The sequence below is a fragment of the Aspergillus uvarum genome (genome assembly GCF_003184745.1).
Source record: "Aspergillus uvarum CBS 121591 unplaced genomic scaffold BO82scaffold_42, whole genome shotgun sequence".
NCBI lineage: Eukaryota > Fungi > Ascomycota > Eurotiomycetes > Eurotiales > Aspergillaceae > Aspergillus > Aspergillus uvarum.
Genome location: NW_020291339.1, coordinates 212,857 through 234,102, shown reverse-complemented (window position 1 = coordinate 234,102; position 21,246 = coordinate 212,857). Strand labels below are relative to the sequence as shown.

General features: G+C 55.6%; 7 protein-coding genes across 7 annotated transcripts; 2 read left to right on the top strand and 5 right to left on the bottom strand.

Moving 5' to 3' along the window:
- The first annotated feature begins 228 nt into the window (after window positions 1-228).
- On the top strand, window positions 229-4,467 carry BO82DRAFT_393581 (cytochrome P450). Its single transcript, XM_025638682.1, has 7 exons — window positions 229-674; window positions 761-1,405; window positions 1,502-2,384; window positions 2,788-2,804; window positions 3,230-3,289; window positions 3,583-4,026; window positions 4,139-4,467. The coding sequence occupies exons 1-7, from the start codon at window positions 597-599 to the stop codon at window positions 4,289-4,291; spliced, it is 2,280 nt and encodes a 759-aa protein (XP_025490053.1). The 5' UTR covers window positions 229-596; the 3' UTR covers window positions 4,292-4,467.
- Window positions 4,468-4,624: 157 nt separating this feature from the next.
- Window positions 4,625-6,431, bottom strand: BO82DRAFT_287990 (MDR family MFS transporter; the record flags this gene model as incomplete). Its single annotated transcript, XM_025631605.1, has 3 exons — window positions 4,625-5,269; window positions 5,351-6,157; window positions 6,222-6,431. The coding sequence occupies 3 exons, from the start codon at window positions 6,429-6,431 to the stop codon at window positions 4,625-4,627; spliced, it is 1,662 nt and encodes a 553-aa protein (XP_025490052.1).
- A 1,161-nt stretch (window positions 6,432-7,592) lies between these two features.
- Window positions 7,593-9,294, bottom strand: glkA (glucokinase glkA). Its single transcript, XM_025635615.1, has one exon. The coding sequence runs from the start codon at window positions 8,967-8,969 to the stop codon at window positions 7,764-7,766; it is 1,206 nt and encodes a 401-aa protein (XP_025490051.1). The 5' UTR covers window positions 8,970-9,294; the 3' UTR covers window positions 7,593-7,763.
- Window positions 9,295-10,748: 1,454 nt separating this feature from the next.
- On the top strand, window positions 10,749-11,833 carry BO82DRAFT_433850 (Mic19 family protein; the record flags this gene model as incomplete). Its single annotated transcript, XM_025640910.1, has 3 exons — window positions 10,749-10,918; window positions 11,181-11,238; window positions 11,312-11,833. The coding sequence occupies exons 1-3, from the start codon at window positions 10,860-10,862 to the stop codon at window positions 11,831-11,833; spliced, it is 639 nt and encodes a 212-aa protein (XP_025490050.1). The 5' UTR covers window positions 10,749-10,859.
- Window positions 11,834-12,163: 330 nt separating this feature from the next.
- On the bottom strand, window positions 12,164-15,406 carry BO82DRAFT_433849 (ribonuclease P/MRP protein subunit POP1). The gene is made up of 2 exons (XM_025640909.1): window positions 14,884-15,406; window positions 12,164-14,786 (listed from the first exon to the last, which is right to left on the bottom strand). Exons 1-2 carry the CDS (start codon window positions 15,265-15,267, stop codon window positions 12,411-12,413), a joined length of 2,760 nt encoding a protein of 919 aa, XP_025490049.1. The 5' UTR covers window positions 15,268-15,406; the 3' UTR covers window positions 12,164-12,410.
- Window positions 15,407-15,938: 532 nt separating this feature from the next.
- BO82DRAFT_384851 (peroxiredoxin family protein) lies at window positions 15,939-16,976 on the bottom strand (the record flags this gene model as incomplete). The annotated part of the gene is made up of 4 exons (XM_025638131.1): window positions 16,629-16,976; window positions 16,229-16,505; window positions 16,033-16,176; window positions 15,939-15,974 (listed from the first exon to the last, which is right to left on the bottom strand). The coding sequence occupies exons 1-4, from the start codon at window positions 16,676-16,678 to the stop codon at window positions 15,939-15,941; spliced, it is 507 nt and encodes a 168-aa protein (XP_025490048.1). The 5' UTR covers window positions 16,679-16,976.
- Window positions 16,977-18,403: 1,427 nt separating this feature from the next.
- Window positions 18,404-20,984, bottom strand: BO82DRAFT_356048 (alpha/beta hydrolase). The gene is made up of 4 exons (XM_025635614.1): window positions 19,330-20,984; window positions 19,197-19,272; window positions 19,072-19,132; window positions 18,404-18,987 (listed from the first exon to the last, which is right to left on the bottom strand). The coding sequence occupies exons 1-4, from the start codon at window positions 20,732-20,734 to the stop codon at window positions 18,748-18,750; spliced, it is 1,782 nt and encodes a 593-aa protein (XP_025490047.1). The 5' UTR covers window positions 20,735-20,984; the 3' UTR covers window positions 18,404-18,747.
- Window positions 20,985-21,246: the final 262 nt, after the last annotated feature.

The following is a 21,246-nucleotide window of genomic DNA, read 5'->3' as shown; positions in this document are numbered from 1 at the left end:
CTACAAAAGTACAGTACAGTACCAGAGACCTGCTCCGCTGGATTATGACGCCAATAGCTCAACTGTAAGAGGGGTGGTGGACCGTGGACCATGGAACACAGTCAGCGCAGTCACTCACTCACTCTGAGTAAAGGCCCGCAAGTAACCGAGAAAGCAAGGCATTATTAATTCAGGTCGGTATATAGGCTGTGCTCCGTCCGTCTTAGCATCTGCATCTTTATCAGGTTGCTCCCCCACTTCTGCAGTGTCTTACATTCACTTCCTCTACTTGAGACATCACGAACCGAGAGCGGGAGGTGACGTTTGCGGGGAAGTTTACTGGACCTGGCAGTATACAAGCTCGGTTCGGAGCGGGTAGATTCGGCCAGGATTTAGTTTACATCGACCACCACTTACCTTTTACAGTCGGTATCAGCAGCGGCGACACGAGTGAGTGAGTGAGTGTTTTGGTTAAGGACTGGCTGGAGGGTGCTTATACGCACTCGGGACTATTAATACTTGTTCCCCCCCTTCTTTCTTCCACTCTGCTGAACGACAGACAAACCCTTGAGTTTCCATCAATAAACCCAGTCCCAAGGTACCAGGGCACACGCAAAATGTTAAGCCAGCTGAGCTGGGACGCCATCTCCCTGGGCGGAATCGCCTGGGGCGTGCTTGGACTACTCTCAGCGTTGGTAGGTTTTACGATCCTATCCTCAGCCTCGCCCTGTCTTGTTTCTCTCCAGCACCACAAGTACAGTGCTAAAGGAAGGCAAAACAGACCCTCCTCTACACCCTCTACAACCGCTACCTCCACCCACTCCGCCACATCCCGGGCCCTCCGCTCGCATCACTCACGCCCTGGGTCCAGCTCTACCACGGCCTCCGCGGCGACCGGCACCTCTGGCTGCACGCGCTGCACGCGCAGTACGGCAGCCACGTGCGGGTGGCGCCCAATTTCGTGTCCGTCAACACCGCGCAGGGGCTGCACGACATCTACGGCCACGGGAAGCGCCTCAAGAAGGCCGACTTCTACAATGCGTTTCCCGCCATCAAGGGCGTGTACAACACGCACAACGTCATCGATAAGACGGCCCACGGCCGCAAGCGCCGCGTGCTGAGCCAGGCGTTTGCCGACCATGCGCTGAAGAGCATGGAGGATGTTATGCTCCTGCATGTGCGGCAGCTGTGTAGTGGGTTGGTCAGGGGGCTGCAGTCGCAGCAACTGCAGCAGTATTCGATGGCGGATGTGCAGGAAAAGCAGGACGGGCCCCCAGTGGTGCAGGATTTGGGCCGGTGGTTTAGTTATCTCACGTATGATGTGATGGGGGAGTTGTGTTTTGGGAAGAGCTTTGATATGTTGATCGAGAGTAGTCGGCGGAGGTTGGTGGAGTTGGTGGATCGCGCGGCCAATCGGCATTATATTGTGAGTGTGCCCTATGCTTCTTGGTGTGAGGTTTCTGGTGGTTCCGTGGCTTTGGGTTTTCCTGGATCATGGCTCACATGCTGGAAACAATCCTAGTGTGGTCTGTGGATGCCCCTCGATCGATGGCACCTGGACCAGATCTTCATTCATCGGTTGACCAACGACCGCTGGAACTTCATCATGAACTCCCGCGTCGAGGCTACGAAGCGCGCCCAGGAACGGACCCAGGCGGGCCACGACGCCAAACGCGATTTCTTCTACTACCTGCTGAACGCCCGGGACCCGGAGTCCGGACAGGGGTTGACCACCCCGGAGCTCTGGGGCGAGGCCAACGTCCTGATGATCGCGGGCAGCGACACGACGTCGACCACCCTCTCGGCCACGGTGTTCTACCTGGTGCGCAATCCGCATGCGATGGAGCGGCTAAAGAACGAGGTCCGCGGGGCGTTTACCTCCGTCGAGGACATTGTCTCGGGCAGCCAGCTCAACGAGCTGGTGTACTTGAAAGCTTGTCTGGACGAGGCGCTGCGGCTGGCTCCCGCCGTGCCCGGGGCGCCCCCCCGCGAGGTGATGGAGGGCGGCGCCATGGTGGACGGGGTGTTCCTGCCTGAGGGGACGGATTGCGGGACGCCGACCTTCTCCATCCACCGCCAGGCTGCGTACTACCGTCAACCGGGTGCGTACCTGCCGGAGCGCTGGATCGAGGGCGCGACGTGTCAGACGGAGTTCGAGTGCTGGGAGACGAGTAAAGAAGACGTCGAGGTCGCGCGACGTGCGTTCTGCCCGTTCAGCATCGGCCCGCGCGGCTGCATCGGCAAGAGCATGGCGTTCATGGAGATGCGACTGACGATTGCACGGCTGATCTTCCTCTTCGATCTGCAGCTGGCCGACCACCGCGGGGAGGACGCCGAGGGCCACTTGGCGCTGGTGGATCACTTCACCAGCGCCAAAGAAGGGCCCAATGTGACTGTACGAGTGCGTACGTAGCCAAGCTGATGTAAATCGAGGACCACTCAAATACTGTACATAATCCCCTCGTACAATGCACAGTGAAAGCTGGTTGCAGGGCCGATAGTAGGGAAATGGACGCTATCGGAAGGACACGTGCCGGACACGTGCCGCCATCCCCAGGCAGCGAGACAGACAGCCCTTCATTTTCCCTACATTACTCTCCCTCTCCTTCCTACCTATCAAAAAACCAGTCATTCGTTTACTTCCTATTCCTCAATCCTCAGACTCTCCTTAACTTTCGTTTCCTAGTGTTGTGCTTCTTTCTTTCATTTATTATCATCATATCGAAATGCCCCCTTCGGCGCTGACCACGACCTTCATACAATCGACCTTCCTGAATGCGATTGCCAACCTCCTCGCCCAGGTTATAGATCAGTACCACCGCGGTGTACGTAGTTCGATTTATTTTTGCTATCATCCAGCCTTTCCCCCAATATTCTGTGTGCATGTTTAGAAGAAAAGAAAACACAAACACCATATATACATCAAGAAAGAATACACGGTGTCCTCCTCCACCTTAACCTATGTTAAACATGACTAACATGATTTGGGGGGGATGGGAAATGGGGAAATGGGGAAATGGGGAAATGGGGGAAATGGGGGAATTGGGGGAATAGTTTGAGGGAATGGGGGGGTTGGTGTGGTAAGTGGATGAGAGAGAGGGTCCTACACTTTACTGATGTATTTGTTTCTTTGGGGGGGGGGGGGGGGTGAACCCTTGGGCCTTGTCTCCAGTGATTTTCCGGATCATCCCGAGTCTCCGAGTCCGAGTCCGAGTCCACTGCGGGAGGCACTTAACCTTACTCTGCACAGGTGTGGTTGTATACATCGATTACCGAAACGGGTAATCTGTATACTTCGTCCTTTTTCTCGGTGTGCACCTGCTGTACGGGGGCTGCTTTTACCACCTGGCACTTTGTTCATGCTGAGCGAGAAACCGATCTAGCTTCTTCGCCTCCCCTCCCCTTCCTATACCCTCAACCCCGACCCCACACCATTATCTTCAACCTCATCCCAGAACCCCCAAACCCCAAACCCCAAACCCCAGAAACAACAAAGGGCCCTCCCATCTCCCCATCCACACCCCCAACCCCTCCCCCTTCTTTACCCTTCCCCCCAAAACTCCCAATCCCACCCCACCCCACCCCCCCTAATTTTACCTCTAGAAACCCTTCCACCTCAACCCCACCGCCTTTCTCCAATTCCTCATCTACGGCCTCCTGAGCGTCCTCCCCAACTTCCTGTGGCAACGGCTCCTCGAATCCCGGTTTCCGGGGTTCCCCTCCTGGCGGCGTTGGGGGTGGTCGTCGCCGCTCACAACCACAAACCCCAGCACAGCCGCTTCTCCGGTGTCAGCAGCAGCACCAACGAAAGGGGAGGTATGCATTAGCATTTCCATTCCCCACGAGGATGTCAAGGACCGGGAAAGGAAGAAGGATGCGGGGAGATTCTACCCCCGCGCCAACAGCAACAACGGGGTCCGGAACTTCCTCGCCAAGTTCCTGCTGGATCAGACGGTGGGGTCGGTGATGAATATCGTGTTGTTTGTGGTGTTGATTAATCTGCTGAAGGGGGTGGGCTTGCCGGAGTGTTGGGGATTGGTGCGTGAGGTATGTTATTCTCTTATCCTGGTGGTTGAAGGGGGGGGATGGGGGATTGAGTGGGGTGGGTTAGGTGTTGCGGCGATGACGATGACGATGCTGATGCTAAAACGGTAAACAGGACTTCCGCCCGATCATGATGGCGCGGCTCAAGTACCGGCCGCTGGTCTCGGTGCTCATGTACACGGTCATTCCGGTCGATCGGCGCGTGGTGTTTGGAAGTGCCTGTGGGGTGATCTGGGGAGTGTATTTGAGTTTGTATGCGGTGGTTTAGTTCACCCCCAGCCCATTGTCTTGTTGGATAGTGCTCTTCTGTTGTTGTTACTATGTGATGTGCTTGAAACCATTCTGCGGGGATAGATGCTTTGACTCATCACAACCATCGACTAACTAATAATGCTTCGCGTTCATCTTATCATATTAGCATATTATAATACATCACCCCGTCACTGTATGGAATTCCCGACCTGCCATCCGAAAAGGATAGATTTACATACATGTAGCAATCTGAAACGAAACCCAGTCCCCAGTTATTATAAAAGAGGTTCGAAAGAAGGTTACACTTTTGCGAAGCAGCCGAAGAATTAGTGCAGCCACTCTTAGAACATCAAGCGGCCGTCCGCTCAATCCGTCGTCCCTTGACGGACAGCCATTCGATGGGCAACGCCCCCACCAGTGCCAGCGCCCCCATCGCCACGGCCACATAGAACGTCTGCATGATGACCGAGTTGTACGCCTCCAGCGCCTGCGGCAGCGTACTCTCCGGCACGACGTGGCGTAGCATGGTCGCTCCGGCGCTCATCACCTGCCGCACTTCCAGCCCCGGGATATGCCCCAGATTCTCGCGCAGCTTGTTCTGGAACACGTTCTGGGCCACCGAGACAAAAATCGCGCCGCCCAGCGTCTGGGTGAACACGACGATGGCCGTGGCGCTGGGCACGTCAGCCGGGCCGAGCGCGGCCTGGCACACCAGCATCGGCTGCTGCAACCCGATGCCCGCCCCGATCCCAATGATGATCTGGTAGCCAATCCAGTGGGCCGCCTTCGAGTCCGGCTCCAGCGTGCTGAGCAAGCCCCCACCGATGGCCACGAACACCGGCGATGCCAGCAGGAATGGCGTGTAGTACCCAAACACCGAGATCAGGACTCCGGCTACCATGGCGAACACGACCACACCCAGCAGCATGGGGAGGTTCATGATGCCGGACTTGGTCGCCGATACGCCTTTGATTGCCTGGAACCAGATCGGCAGCTATTTGCAAGGAGTTAGATGCGGGCTCGTCACCTGTCACGGACATGGCAGGGAGAAAAGAGAGAAGGGCTGGTCACTCACGTAGTAGACGAAGGTGAAAAACGAGCCGCCCATACAGAAGGTGAAAAACGCCCCGCCCCAGACGTTGCGATTCTTGATCAGTCTCGGTGGGATGGTGGCCTTGTCTTTGCCCCAGATTTGCGTCCCGATGAAGCACAGAATTAGTAACCCCGACAGAATGAACAGCGCAATGATGCGCCCATTGTTCCAGGCGTAGGTTGTACCGCCCCACTGCAATGCCAGGAGCATGCAGATAACGCCCGGGAGAAAGAAAAACGTGCCTGGGAGATCCAGCTGGGCCACTTGATCCCGGACTCCGTACGTGCTCTTGACCGACCTGGGTGCCTTGAAGAACATAAGGATAAACAGTATGGTCAGCCCGCCGATGGGCAAATTAATGTAGAAGCACCACCGCCAGCTGAGGTGATCGGTGAACGCGCCCCCCATGAGCGGCCCGGCCACACTAGCCACGCCATACATCCCGGCCAGTGTGCCAGCGTAGACTGGTCTGCGTTCCAGCGGTGCTGTTTGGGCAACAATAAGCATGGCCCCGGAGAAGAGGCCGGCTGATCCGACCCCAGCAACGGCTCGACCGATGATCAACGCCACTGAATTCGGGGCCAACGCGCAGATCAACGACCCGACCTCGAAGATCGCGAGAGCAATCAGATACACCCATTTCGTCGAGTAGAATGTGTACAGCTTGCCGAAGATCAGGGTGAGTGCACATGTCGTCAGGAGGTAGGCACTGCCGTACCAACCCACGTCGTCCAGGGAGTGGAACTGATCAGTAATTTTGGGGATGGCCGTGGCCAGGATCGTATTGTCCTTGATACACGAATAAAGTCAGGAGAGCTCCACATGTTAGTTTCCATCTGATGAGTACACTTACCAAAGCAATGCAGAACAAAGAGATGGAAAGCCCGATGAGAATCAGTGCAAGCTTCCACGAAGTGGGATATTCGGGCTCCGAACCAGCAGCGTCATCACCATGACGCGAGCTTGTTGACTTGGCCTCATTCAGCGGCTCGTGGATCTGAGAATGGAAAGACGCTCCGCGGGACGAGTGTGCAGGAGTACTGTCGCGATCAGTGGATTGCATCCGGCTTGAAGCAGCCTTTCTCATCTCTCTTCTGTTACGCGGGGGAGTCAACTCGATCGACGACGTTTGGCGAGACATGGTCCCTAGAAGAACGAGAACACACACGCCCTCTCTGTGGTATCAGTCGAATAGAATCACGATATCACCAGCAAGATGTAAACGATTCTTGGATTAGCATGGGCCGATAAATCGAATTAACGGGAAGGTGAATGGGTAAGGTGCCGTGAGAGCAAGGCTGTGTTGGAAGCAAAGCAAACAGTGCAGTACAAACAAAGGCAATGTCAATCGAATGGAAAGAAAGATGACTGAATCCCCAGCAGGCCAGCAGGCAGAACAAAGTCCCTCCCTAATTAGGAACCGGCTGTACCACCGGACCTTTTCCCTCTTTCCCTTCTTCCCTTCTCCCTCTTCCTTTCCTTTCCACCCTGACGGCGTTTGTCGTCATCAAAAGGAATGAATCCATCCACTGCCAACACGACGGTCAGGGAGCATGACTGTAACCTATGCTGACTGTGGTGCCCATCCCTGCTGCATGCTCGTGTCCATTTCCAGAGGTCTTCTTTTGTATGGCCCCGGACCAGCTCACCCGCACACCCTCTGGCCTGGCGTGGCCTGGACTGGAAGAGGAAAGAAATCGGGGCTGAACGCATGCAGTGACAGGTGGGATTGGGATGGGTCACAAAGGCTATGAAGAGTCATGGACAGCTGCATGGCATCGCCGTCCGTGTCTTCTGTGCTGGTGTCGTTCGGACATTCGGGCGGATATCTACTTCCGCGGTCCGGGCATAGAAGAGCATTCACCCAACACAGGCCTGTGATTGAGTGAATACATCCTCACCAGCCAGTCCTGAAAAGGTAATGGGGCTGTCAAGCTGAGAGGCTCTTGCCTCTTCCTCAGCCTGGAGGGTCATTCCCACAATACTCTCATGCGGGCTTGATCACAATATTTCCATCTGGACGAAGGGATATCCATACCCCAAAACTATTACGGCCTGATCACTGAGCACAGCCAAACCTTACAGAGGGCCACGATGCTAGCAAGCAAGGTAGAGCTTATTTGTTATTCCCAACCAGAAACCTAGGATATATTCACAAGATGTGCCAATCAAACAGTTGTGCAACGCCGTAAAACATGATAGTGTATCCAGCACCTCCCTACTTCCCAGCCGCTCTGCCAACACCTGATCCATGCGGATTTTCAGCCATTGCCCTTGCGGGTCCGAGTCCAGACTCGACGTCAATGCCTGATATCCTAGCAAAAGGCCGCTCAATCCAACAATTGTTGAAGCAACATTGAAAAATCACCAAAATAATCAGATGCCCCTCCCCCCCTCACTGACCACGCAGGCCGCTGGTGTTGGGCTTCTTGGCATCCTCTTTACTGGCGACAAGAGCGATCAAAGCAGCGCCCACACCACTGCCATCCTTGGAGATACCAATGCGGATCTTCTTGTTACCAGCCTCACCAACCTCGGGGACCTCGCGGAGCGCATCCCGCATGTGGCCCTCGAAGTTGGGGTAGAACTCCACCAGACTGCCATCCACGCCAATATCTACCAGATCCTCCAACTGCAGCTTACCAGTGGAGTGGAGAACAGCCGCCAGAGGCACGGCAGCCAGACGAGCGGCACGCTTACCAATAGCATGTACCACAGTCTGGATGGCTTTGCAATCGTCGTTGCTGGGGTTCTCGATCTTCAGGTGATCCTTCAGGGCCGTCTTGATCTGATCCAGGTTCTCGGTCTTGTCGGCCTCCACCAAGCTCAACAAGCTAGTGTCAATGCCCCACTGGCGGAAGAGGGACGACTCCTTAGGAACCGAGACGGTCGACGATGCGCTAGACTTGAGGAAACCCAGGGACTCTTTGCCGTGCATGTCCAGCATGACCCGGCGCAGGATCTCACCCAAGAACATACCAGAGACGCGTTTCTCGAACATCTGAATGCCAGGGTTGTTGCTGTCCGCGTCCAGCTGCTGGTCATAAACGGTGTTGGGGAGGACGCTGAGGTGGTTGTCGAAGCTACCCCATTCGGCGTTGATAATCATCTCCCCGGTAGACTTGTCGTACGAAGAGTGTTCGATGGTCTGCATCTTGGTGATGCGGTCGAGCTTCTCGACATAGGCACCGTTGGTGCCCGTGCCGAAGATGGCGCCGAGGAAAGTACCAGTGGCACCAGGGGAGGTGTAAGAGCGAGCCATCAAGGTTCCCACGGTGTCATTGACGAGGGCGGCCACACGCACAGGGAGATCCAGCTCATCAATGGCGCACTGCAGCAACGCGCAGACATCCTGACCCACGGCATCGGGGATGTCAAAGCCCTTGGTCCAGCGGATCAGGGTACCCTTATTGATGCCCAGCTGACGAACAGGGAAACTGAAGGTGAAACCCAGGTCGAAGAGTTCCTCCTCGCAGTCGTCCTTCTTCTGGTTGCGGCGGCGAATGTGTGCCTCAAAGTGCTCGTTGTGGTGAATGCGCAGGAACGACTCGATCTGACGTGCTAAGAACAGGAACAGATCCTTGGCGGTACCGGAGGACATAGTCTCCCGAGGAATCATGATCTTAGACTGGGTCAAGGAAAAAGTGGTGTCTCCATGGAGGTCAATGGAGCACACGCGGAAGTTGGTTCCGCCAAGGTCTACAGCCAAATACAATCCCTGTCGTGTGTCTGGTCAGCTGGCGGGGTCCGGATCGATCCGGAGGGAAGAGGCGCCTGATTCTCTTACCTTTTCTGTGCCATTGGGTACAGAGGTGACAAAGGTTGGGATCTGGCTGAGAGTGGTGTGCTCCTGCGACAAGCCCTCGTCCATCTCGCGCACGTATTCTGTTACACCGCGACGCACCTCGTCGGCGGGGTAGTCAAACTGGCGGGCAATCCGCACAGCCTCTTGGAGAACCGGGGAAGACATGATGATGATTCTGATGTGATGAAGGAGGGGAGGAGAAGAGGAGAGTGAAAGTGTCGCAAGGGTGACGAGGACGAAGAAAATGGAGAGGAGTTCCGGAAAGAGATAGCTTGGAGGGAGGAGGAGAGGCGGGGGAGGGGAAAGTAGTAGGCCGGAAGGAGGAGAGATAGACTTGCGGAGAGAGAGAGGGGGGAGAGATTGAAGTATGGAGAGGAGGAGATGGATGAATGCTTGGACAAATGAAGAAAGATTTTCTGGAGAGAGAGAGAGGAGAAATGGAGCAGGTGGAGAGGGTAACAGCAAGATAATAAACGAAAGGACAGAAGGACGGAGGAAAGAGAATAATACGGGAATAATGATGAGACTATCCCATTTCCATGGCGGGGTCGATGAGGTCAGTCCGTCGCGGGGCGCCCAAGGGAAAAAAAAACCAACGACAGGGCCGGGTTCGCCGGTCATCGCCTTCGCCTGTCCAGTTCCCGAGTCCCCTTCCCGATTCTTACGGTAACTGTCCAGTAACTATTCAGTTGTGATTCAGTATTCATTATTCAACAGACCCGGTAGCGAGCACAATCTCACGATTCCATGACGTACAGAAACCACGAGTGCTGGTGAGTGCTGGTGGGGGATTGGGTCGACCTTCACCGGTGAGGGCAAAAGAGGTATAGTAGAGAAGGAAATGGAAGGGGCCCGATGGAGAACCTGAAGCCTTTCTGCCAAGTGAGTCTCACGATCGTGCGGTATTACTCGAGTATCCCGTCGGATCCTGAGTAATTTTCCCCTGATGATGAGACATGTGGCCTCCCACATCTCCAGATATGCCTCTGATCTGGGGCATATGGAGAGAATGAACTATACTATGTACGGAGTAGGTAACACGCGACGAAGGATTGGTTCCCCTCCTCTTTCCCCTTTCCCCTGCAGAGTGCAGAGGCTGTCAAGAACAAGAACACCATCGACCATGTCAGCTGCATCTCGATGATCATCAGGACCCTGTCCACTGTAGACAGAGACGTAACCTTAAATAACAATGTTCCGGGGGGGGAATTGATGGTTGCTAGCATCACCACTCACCGCACGAGAAGGTGGGATACGAGCAGGATCAGGCGACTTCGAATCCGTGCCGGATGCGGTATAAAGCCCCAGGCCACGAGATCAGGCACTAACTAGGCACCAAGAGCCAAGGCATCGAGGCAGAGATATCCGATCAGACACCTCAGGCACTCATAAGTCAAGGCATTCAGGCATTCAGGCAGAGCTTAGAAAGCCCAAGGCACTAAGGCAGGAGCTATCCGTCACTGACTAATGGCACGTGACCATCCCGGCGGAAGTCGGCTGGCAACGCAGAAGCATCAAGATGCAATCCCCTCCGCCGACAGTGGTATTGTCCCCGATCCGTGCATTCAGCGGCCACTCATTACCCTGCCTTCCTCCTGAACGTACCATCGGTCTTCGTGTGGCTGACGGACTCAACCCAATCTTTTTGACGAATCCTCCCCAACACATTCCTCAATTCATCACATTATGGGCGCCGGCAGCTCCAAGCCCGAGGCCTCGGCCGGCTCGACACACGTTTTCACGAGGTATGTACACATCGAAGTGGAGGCAGCTCGTCTGGATCATGCTTTTGTGTATCTTCAATCTACACCGATGCGCGGAGCGAACAAGAATAGCTCAATTGCGCGGCCCAATGGGTTGGGGAGCCATAAGTGACGATTTCGTCACGGCCCTTCCACCCGAGAAACACATATCCCCAACACCAACCCCTGCAGTCTCATTCATGACTTCCAATGGCGCCTGATTAAAGTCGAACCAAAGCGAAGCTAACCACAATTTCCAACCCAGCAACTCCCCCGTCCAATTCTCCTCCAACCTAGTTGAGTCCCTCCAGAACAACACCGAGGTACGTTTCAATCTCCCCCATCCCATTCACATTCTCAGAGGCCAATCATACTAACTCCTACCCAAATAAAAAGACCGACTCCTCCCGCGCCAAAGCCCTCGAACTCCAGATCCAAGCGCGCGTCTCGGAAGAACTCGAACGCCTCCGCGCCCGCGAACAGCAGACCCTCGCGGAGATCGAGAAGCGCCTCGCCGAAGTCAAAGACACCGCCACCTCTCCCTCCACATCCTCCTCCACAGCCACCCCGAACCTCGCCTACCCTCCGGGCTCCCTGAACCTGGATGCGCCCCGCATCCCCTTCGCCGGCCGCGAGGCCACCCCCGCCGCCGCCGCCGCCCCGGAGGCCCAGAAGCCCATCAACCTGGACGTGTCACGGGATTCGGTGAACTCGGAGATCGAGGAGCTGCGCGCCCGGCTCGAGGGCCGGCGGCGGTTGGCGCAGCTGGACGGGGAGGTGGAGAAGGCCCGGGCGGAGGTGGTGGGCTGTCTGCGGTTGAACGACCGGCGGCCGCTGAACTGCTGGAAGGAGGTCGAGAGCTTCAAGCGCGAGGTCGCGAAGATGGAGGAGGCGTTTGTGGATCGGATTGTTGGTTAGTCCCCAAAATGGAGAGTCGATGTGCGTGCGATTGCTTGGATTGAGAAAGAGATGGAGGGGATTTTTGGGGGGGGGGGGGGGGGGTCATGTGCTCACCAACGTTTGTGTAAAGTGTGTTCGTGCTGTGTGAGTGCGTGTGTATGTGTTAGCTATGTTGTTTCTTTATGAATAGATCCGATTTTTGTGCTTTTTGCCTTGTGTCAATATTGTATACGCATCTGTCAAGTTGGGCTTTATCTTGTGGGCTTGCTACATAGATCCAAGCACTTGTCTGTCCGTTAGGTTTAGGATAAGATATTCTATGAAAAGGGTGGGCTCAGCATGGTTTTCCTGGCAACATACACAACTCAACATGGAAAGCCATATAATAACCTAACCTTACAAAGACATCCAAGACATCCGCCTAGAATCAACCTTCTCCACAGGATCATTGACATCCAACAACCACATCATCTCTAAATTCACTCTACAAAACTGCCGAGAGGCGGGGGGTATCATGAAAAAACCGAAACCCTTCTACATACAACCAACATACAACCATGAACAGCATTGCCTCCAACAAACATCCCCAAACCAGCTAAACAAGCTCCCAATACCCCAGTCGACCAACCAATTCCCCCGCAGACCGAACAATGCACATGTTCTTCTTCGCCTTCGCTTTATCCTTGGTGGGGCTGGTGCTCTTCCGGACCTTGATGATTTGAATCGACCCGATCCCCGTTCCCTTGCCCTCCGCCAGGTTGTAGTTGCCCGTCGTGACGAACCCGATCAGATCATCTTCGGAGGGGAGCGAGAGATGGGTCTGGCGGTCATCGAGCGTATCGGCGCAGGGGGCTATGAGTGATGCGGCGAGACGCTGTTGGGCGTCTTCTTTGCTTAGCGGCTTGCCGGTGGTGGTGTTGGGGGTGTTGGTGCGGGACTGTTTGCTTTGATCGCTCTCCTTCGACGCGAGAGAGATCCAGCGCTGTCTGAGGTCTGTGTCGTTGGTCGGGAGCCGGTAGATGCGGGCTCGGGGAGTCGGGGTGCCACGGCTGACGAGGGAGATGCGAACTGTGGCGAGGGTGGCGTTATCAACACTGACTGATCGATCACTCAGTGCGCGAGATGCCTGTGATGACGAGAGTTGGTGGATGTTCAGTGGCGGGAGGCTTGTACTAGCAGCAGCAGCAGCAGCAGCATCCTTCATAGTGGTATCTGCCTCTTTGTCCGTGTTCTGCGCATCCTCGGCGGCCTTGGCTGAACCCTGAACGAGTCTTTCCCAATCGCATGCCCAACCTCGGCCGATTTCACCTTTCTGACCATTGCGCAGATCCAGAGAGTCGAATTCAACTCGACGCCCCTTGGGCCGTCGCTCCCATGCCTTCTTCGCCTCCTCTCGCTTACGCAGACCCCACTCCCACCCGGCGCGGGTTCCGGGGTAGTCGCCAGGGAACCAGGGTTCACCGGATTCGAATGCCAGCTGTTGCTGCTCTTTGAGACCTCCGAACCGGGGAATGCCTCCGCTTGACAGAGGGTAGTACATCAGGCTGTACCAGACGGCGGGAACGCATTTCCAAGGGAGCAGGATCGTCCAGCTACCCGGAGCGTTGTTGTCCTTCGATTGCGCAGTCGATCGGCACGCAAGGACGATAACAGGGATCTGCGGATCCGTCTCCTTCGCTGGAGGAATTTCTCCCGGCCCAGCTGCTGAGCGTCGCCGGTTGATGGCCTTCTGGCTCGGCATCTGACGCGCAGCGGCCAGACGCGCACGGCGATCAAAAAGAGCCGGAGCAGTCTGGGTACGATCCGGGTGCCATTCACAGAGCAAAACCGCCAGATCCTGCATATTACCTTCGGATGTTGGGGGCTTTAACGTCTTTGGAGGGTGGCACAATCGGGGATCGGAGACAGAGAAGGCGAGCAGCGCTTCTCTCGGTAACGAAGCAGCATTGGACACCCCCAGCAAGGAGCTCCAGGTAGCCTCCGGGCTATTCTGTGCGAAAGGCTTGCCATCAGCGACGACCGGTTTCAGGGAAGCGATCAACGCCTCCATTGACCGGGGGCCAGTGATTTCAATACTGCCAATCTCGAATCGGAGATCCTCGACCATGACAGGCGGGTTCTGCCGTTTCGAGATTACCAGCACCTCATTCCACAGCTGCAGGAAAGCCGACGGGTGAACACGGATCCAGAGCTTCTTGCGCTGCTGCTGTTTCGTCTTTTGTTTCCCAGCATCAGCATCAGCATCCAACATCTCCAAATCCCGATCCTCACCCCCCGAGGCCCCAGCAGCACACCACACCAACATAACCTCCGCAATCGGCCTCATCCTCTCCCGCTCACCCGGCGCAGCCTCAAAGACCCAAGCCCGCAACCCTCTCTTCCCCTCCCTCCACTTCCTTCCCTTAAGCCCCCAAGCACCCTGCCCCGCATCCCCATCAACCCCCAAGGCTCTCAAAACAGCCTCCACCGCCGGCCCCGTGCCCTCCAACTGCAACGTAGCCATATAACTCAAATCCCACGCCACACAGCCCCTCATACCCCTCGCCCGATGCGTAGGCCGATAACTCTTCTCCGTCGGCGACAACGGCACGGCAAACCGCCACAACGGATCCAGCGAAGTAGTCATCTTCGCCCGCTTCGCATGGAATATATGAGTGGGCAACCAGGTCTTGCAGCGCTGACGTTTCCGGAACCGGGCCTCCGGCGGCGCGGGGCGCGAGAGTCGGTTCTTCTTGATCTTGGGCACGCGCGGGGCGACCTCGAACGCATGAGGTTGCGCTCCTGCTGTTGCTTCCCCTTCCTTCAGTTCGTGTTTGAGTTCAGCCGCCCGCTGCGCCCGCCGCTGCAGCCGTTTCGCCTGCGTCCGCCGGTTCAACCCTTGTAAGCGGCGCGCCGTCTCGAGACGGATGCGCATCTGTTCGGTGGGTTTGCGGGTGCGCGAGTTGACGGTCGGGGTGTTGTCTTCAAGCATCTGTGCCCCGCACCAGAATCCAGGATGGTTAGCAAAGAAACAGAACGTTTGAAACCCCCCAAAAAGATGACCTCCCCCAAGGGAGAAAGGGACATACCTCTCGCCTCGCCCGCGCCCTCAACCGCCGCGGCACCCTCTTGACATTATGGCTCGCCGTCCGCCGCCGCAACGCCCGCGGCACCTTCTGGAACGCCCGGCTCGTCAACGCCGCCCGCGACCGCTGCATCCCCGCCTCCAGCGACCGGATCTCGAACTCCCGGGCCTCGACATACGCCGCGACGTCCAGCTCGCCGGAGACGGACAGGGCCGCGTCTGAGGTCTGCACGGCCAGGGTCCGGGCGTCGAAGGTTTTGGCGCGCTTGCGGGCGGCGGCCGCCGAGAAGCCGCTGTTGTTGTTGTGGTTGCTGGTGCTGTTGTTGCTGTTTCTGCTCCCCGCCGCCACGGCCGCCGCCGTGCGCTTCGAGGGAGGATTGAGGGCCATCCGTATGATTTGCAAGGCGTCTTGGAAGGAGAAAAGATTAAATGTGACCGACTCAGAGAAATGAGGAAAGGACTCAGGTGCAGGGGGGGTTAGGTGAAGTTCTTTTTTTTTTTCTCTCCCTCTCCAATCCCTGTCTGGTAACTTTGTCAATGATAGATAAATTGATGGAATGGGAACAAATCCATGATGCATGGCCGGCACATGGAAAGGTTTAGCGCAAGTCATGCTCCCGCCGCGCCGGCCAAAACAGCCACACACAAAAAAAGACACCCACCAATGACAGCCACTGGAGGGGCTCAGTCTTCAAACAACTTAATTTAAACGCTTGGGAGGTTTGGGCTTAATATCATGTAGATCATTGCAAGCTAATTGTTTGCTTGGTATCATCTCTACAAAATCTTGTACAGCTGCTGTGTACACTGACCTGCTTGTTACGCCTTCTACGTCGACCACTCAATCTTTGACATTATTCACCAAAGTTACAATGGATCAGGTTTTGATTTCATAGCATCGTAATGCGTTGAATTTCTTCAACTATCTAGTGGGAAGTCTAGCTCTTTCTAATATGACTTTTTGTTTGCCTTTATTCCAGGTCATTAACCCACAAAGCTAAAATGTCAACGCCATCTATCAAACCCATGCAACCTCTATGGTATTGGAATTCGGTGCATTTACAGGTTCTTGAGGATGGTCTCGGCGCTCGAGAACTGTGCAAACGTTAATTATCAATTTCCATATCCCACCGAAACAAAAGGCTCAACATACCTCGAGGTGGTTCTTAGCGGGCTCGCGCTTGGCGTAGGTGACCTTGCCGTGGTCGATGATGATGGCGTAGCGGCCAGTGCGGCCCTCCTCATCAGCCCAGCCGATGCTCTTGGAGAAACGGGCCTCGGGGTCGGAAAGGAAGAGCTGTGAATTGTCAGTTGAAGGTCAATGGAGCAAGGGAAGACGAAGAACATACGAAGTCATCACCAGTGACGTTGTTAGCCTTACCCCAGGCGCTCATGACGTAGGCATCGTTGTAGGCAAGGACGGCAACAACGTCGACACCCTTAGCCTTGAGCTCAGGGAGCTTCTCGGCGTACTCGGGGACGTGGCGAGCAGAGCAGACGGGGGTGAAAGCACCGGGGAGGGCGAAGAGGACGACCTTCTTGTCGGCCCACTCCTTGGAGGCGTTGTAGTTGATGGGGATACCGCAAGCCTGGATCTCCTTGCTCTCCTCAGCCCAGGGGATGTAGCTATCAATCAGAGATAAGTCAGTGGGAAAGTTGCGAGGTTGATAGCAAAGCGGTGGCAATGAAGAATTGCCAGAGATAGCCGTGCTTCAAGGACAGAAAGAGAATAGAAAAGTAAGAACTTACGAGAAGACGACGTCGGAGGGGAAGCTGTCACCGGGGTTGAGGCCAGACATTGTGATCGATTGGTTTGTGTGTGTGGAAGGTGGGTTGAAGAAGAGTGAAGTGAGAGAGTTGGTGATGAATTGGAAGAAGTGGGTTGGAGATTGGTTTAAGTACGTAAGAGAAAGAGGAAGAAGGAAGAGAGGACGGATGGAGGGAGGAACCCGTGGCGGGTTAATATATGCTGCTGGATGGATGGATGGTTCCTGCCGGAAGGCGTGCCTGTTGGCAGGCCAGCGAATTAACGCGACGATACGGCAGCGACGGCCCGTCTAAGGCGCCATAAGGTGATCCGAAGCAGAAAGATACCGAATCGATTGGATCCTTACAGTGAATACTGGAGAGGGGGTGTATTATCAAGAAAGACCGCCCGAGACTGAGCCTTGGGAGAGCCCCGCCAATTGCCCCTCCTCTCCACCGCCGATATCTCTGCTATCTAGACCGTCCTCGGTGACAAATCCACCTCCGTCCTTTTCCTCATCGTCATTGTCTAGATCGGGACGCTGATTGATAACACTCACTCAATTTTGTGCTCACTGCTCAGGGGCTCTAATACCGTATGACTCAGCTGACACTGTGCGCAACTAATCTTTGAGTCATCCTGTGAGTATTTCGGAGTCTCGACCGGGTTACATACCCAGATCGATAGTACTCGAAGTCTGATAGACAGTGCAGGCGGAACTTATTCCCCCACTCGGATTGTCTTCATGACACCTCAGAGTCTCAGACTGACTCTCAGACGCAGTTACAGCAGTATCTAAATCATGAGACTCATTGTCAATTCATATGATAGTACCCGGTAGCGAAACAACAATCAATAACGTCCAACAGCTCTCCGTCGAACAATTACATAAACCCTGATGAACCGATTGCCACGGCAGTCTCACTCAGTAGTACAGTACATACTCGCTAGACATCCCTTCACAACAAGAACAGGCCATCCGACTCCTAATACTAATCACAAAATCCAACCACACCACCCTACCTAGTATCGCTCTCACCAGCTACCTAAGGTACCTACCTATACAGAGTCCCAGACCCCGGCCCTGCAGGAGGCCGTTGAGACGATCCCACTACTCCCGAGAGGGCGCGCTCATTGGCGGGCAGCCAAGATGGCGAGGACTGTGGATCTCCGAGGCGAATCTCAACCCAATCAAACCGCCCACGGCGTTTGTTGCTGGCAGGGATGGAATCTTCTACGGCTTGTCGGCTTTCTCACCGCCAAAGACCCGCCAACTACGTAACCAGCCCTGAGAACCTTGGGGCTCCCCTTCCCCCGCCACTATTCGGATCAAAACACCCCTGGTTCCGAGGCAACAAGGCTTGACTTACCCATCATTGAAGGACTGTACCACGAAAAAATAGGAGAGAATTGGTTCCGTGGGTTAACAGGCATTTTCGTGTCAGACTCGCCACGGAAGTCAATTGAGATTCTTTGCCGTAGGAAGGTTCATTCTGCAGGTCAAAAGGTACGAATCTGATAAGAATTTCGCTGCTTGCCCTCCGTAGTAACGGTGGCTGCGAATGCGCGATGCTTTGGGATTATCTAAGACCTTTTTGATTATGGTCAAGATTACTACTCAATGATTAATTACTCGAGTATGTGAATGATGCTCACTATGTACGAGACACGGGGTCTCGGTCTTCACATCCCAGCCGATTGATTATCTAAGGCAGGTCGAAGTCCGGGCAACCGTCTGCGTCTCCACTATGCTTATACAGCATCTGGGTTCTGGAAGGGAAAATATCGCCATTGACTTAATCACGGACTCGTCTATACATGCTTACACGCAGCGCCCAATATCACTAAGAATTCGTGTCTAGACGCAGGAATTCCCGACCAAGATCAACCAACGGCGTTAGTTTGTCTTGAAAGTCGAGACAGACCTACTATGCTTATGAGGCTGTCACTAAGCGTCGGGGATTGTGCTTCCCAGGCAGAGCCAGTTTCATCGACAGTGGCATTATTTACGAGCGGATGTACAGGGTCAAAGTGGTTTTGACCATAGGGCGCTTATCAACTAAGTGCAGATCTCGATCACCCGAATTTGAGCAACCATCCCAGCGTGTTCCAACACCAAACTCAGAAAAAGCTCAGTGGTGGAGCCCTCGTGAAAGACCTGTCCTCCTGCGCCAGCGAGCGCAAAGCAGAGAGCAAGGACAGATCGGCGACCGACAAACCGCTGCTTTGCTGCACACCTGGAACATGGAAAGGCTTTTCTTCCACTTCACAGACCTTACCATGACTGGGGAGCTCGCCTGTCTGGAAGTATTCTCGGATCACCTTGGCCGAGCACAACGACGGGCCGCTCAAGGTACAATGCTGCAGAACGAGACGTTGAATATCAGTATGTTTGCCACCACTGTAGATAAAAATCATGACCACCAAGAGTAATACGGCACTTACTCCCACTGAGTTCTGCTGTAGTACAGCCGACCCAGGAAACTGCTTCGACATCGCGAATGCACTGCAAGAATTCTGTTAGCTTTGTATCACAGCAGACACAGAGAGACATAGAAAAGCGGACTGACTTTCGGAGAGGCGTGACTGGGTCGTAGGTGTTCCCCGCAAACAACAGCGGATGAGATGTATTCCCGGCGATTGGGCCTTAGTAGAATAAGTCAGAGTTCGATAAACAATCTCAAGAACAAACAATGCGCCTACCCTCAAATTGCCATGCAGGCCTTGCCTTCCACTCGATGCAGCCGAAGCGGATCTCAGCCCAGATGTCGCCCACGGTCTCACTCTGGTTACGCAGCGTATGCCAGTAGTCCCTAAACTTCCCCTTGTCGATCCCGCGGATATCCTGCCCATCGGAGCATAGGATGCCCATCTGCGCCTCGTCGGTATTCTCACCGGGAACCATACACGGCTTGGAACCACTGGGATCGCACGGGGGCGTCCGACGCCAGTCCTGGCGCTCCCGCTGCTTGTACTCCGCAAACGCGGAGCCATTCCCGTGAGTGAGGTCCGTCAGGAACCGCGCCACCCGCTCGAAGGACTCCATCGGCGTGTAGACCGCCTGCATGGCCAACATCTTCACATCGCTGTAGGTGATAATGTCCGGGCCGCGGGCCCCCGACGCCGGGACCGCGACCGGGTTCGCTTTGAGGGTCGTCAGGAGGTTCTCGTAGCGATCGATCGTCGCCTGCAGGCCCCCCTGCCCGGAGGCGAACGAGCACACCTCCGGACCGACGGAGTTGCAGAGCTCGAAGAATGACAGCCACGCCGCGTCCGCGTCCTGCAGGTTCGTGAGCCAGCCGCCGGCGTAGTAGTCGTTGACGTCGCACACGCCATCGATCACCGCCCGGTGGATGCGATGAGGCTGCATCGCGGCGAACGTCGATCCCAGGACCGTCCCGTACGAGAACCCCCAGTACTGCAGCTTCTCCTGACCTGGCACCCAGCGATTGCGCCGGAGGATCGCCTTTGTCTCTGCCTCGCTGCTGACGGGCCCCTCCAGCGAGCCTCTCTCGCCAAGTATTCTCGCCGTCTCACGCTCCCGCCACTCGCCATGCCGCTCAATGAGCTCGACCATATCCGCAACCACAGTCGGAGTGTTCATGAACCGTCCTATCCATTCGCCGCTTTCCTCTTCCTCATCCCCCTCCTCTCCTGCCAGAGCACCACTCAGCGACTGCGTACAAGTAAGCCCCATGGCCCCATGCCGCGCCCACCGCGCATCAAACACCCCCTCCGAACTCCCCAGAACCCCCTCCGCCTCGACCTGCATCTTCCACGCGCGCCGCGCAGCCGAGTCGCGGAAACACGAGAACGGCGGGGTGGTATTATTGACCCCGCGAGGATCGAAGCTGACCACGTCGAAAAACTTCCCGTCGTCTTGTGGTGGTTGCACACCCGGTGCGGCCGCCTGCGCCGACGCGTCCACCACGGTCTGGATGTGCCGCCCGCGCTTGAGGACCATACTCACCCCGGAACCGCCGGGCCCCCCGGGGTTCAGGAGGATCGGTCCGCCGTATCGCGGATCGGTGACGGGGACCTTGGCGGGGCGCTTGATCACGGCCAGTGCGACCTGTGCTCCTTGGCCATCGGTGCGGTTCCAGTCCATGGGGAGTGCGAGGCGGGCGCATTCGTGGCCGTCGAAGCAGGGGTGGTAGATAAGGTGCTGGGTGGGGGTGATCTGGTTTGGTTTTGTTAGTCCTGTCTCGTAAGGGTGCAGATCAGATCAAAGTGTGGGGTATAGTATAGGTACTTGGTCCCAGCTGAAAGTACGGCCTTTATTGGCATGGGGAGAGCCATCATGGGGCTTGGTGACCCTCGGTCGGAGCAGGTCCAGGTGGAATTGGGATAGAGCCACGGCTCCGACTAGTAAGAGAACGAGGGCATGGATGGCTCGTTTTGCGAATCGTGACGAGCTTGATGGCGATGGTGGGATTGGGGACTGAGGGACAGGAAGATAGTCGTTCGGTTTCCACGAGGGATGATGCATCATCATGTGATGGAAAGGGTTGCCAGCCGGTTTTCTCGAGCAAAATACCCGCGCACTCAGATGTTAGAACAGGATAATTCTTCGTGTGTCATGGGCTGACATTCTGTTGCTAGCACAGAGTAATATATATG

What these genes read in the sequence shown, in the direction of transcription:
- BO82DRAFT_393581 (XM_025638682.1), top strand. Translation starts at nt 597, where the DNA reads ATGTTAAGCCAGCTGAGCTGGGACGCCATCTCCCTGGGCGGAATCGCC. An exon ending in TTGGACTACTCTCAGCGTTG is followed by an intron (nt 675 to 760) that starts GTAGGTTTTACG and finishes AAGGCAAAACAG; the next exon opens with ACCCTCCTCTACACCCTCTA. An exon ending in GTTGGGGATTGGTGCGTGAG is followed by an intron (nt 4,027 to 4,138) that starts GTATGTTATTCT and finishes AACGGTAAACAG; the next exon opens with GACTTCCGCCCGATCATGAT.
- glkA (XM_025635615.1), bottom strand. Translation starts at nt 8,969, where the DNA reads ATGTCCTCCGGTACCGCCAAGGATCTGTTCCTGTTCTTAGCACGTCAG.
- BO82DRAFT_433849 (XM_025640909.1), bottom strand. Translation starts at nt 15,267, where the DNA reads ATGGCCCTCAATCCTCCCTCGAAGCGCACGGCGGCGGCCGTGGCGGCG. An exon ending in GGGCGCGGGCGAGGCGAGAG is followed by an intron (nt 14,787 to 14,883) that starts GTATGTCCCTTT and finishes TGCGGGGCACAG; the next exon opens with ATGCTTGAAGACAACACCCC.
- BO82DRAFT_356048 (XM_025635614.1), bottom strand. Translation starts at nt 20,734, where the DNA reads ATGGACTGGAACCGCACCGATGGCCAAGGAGCACAGGTCGCACTGGCC. An exon ending in GCCTGCATGGCAATTTGAGG is followed by an intron (nt 19,273 to 19,329) that starts GTAGGCGCATTG and finishes TATTCTACTAAG; the next exon opens with GCCCAATCGCCGGGAATACA. An exon ending in CCAGTCACGCCTCTCCGAAA is followed by an intron (nt 19,133 to 19,196) that starts GTCAGTCCGCTT and finishes GAATTCTTGCAG; the next exon opens with TGCATTCGCGATGTCGAAGC.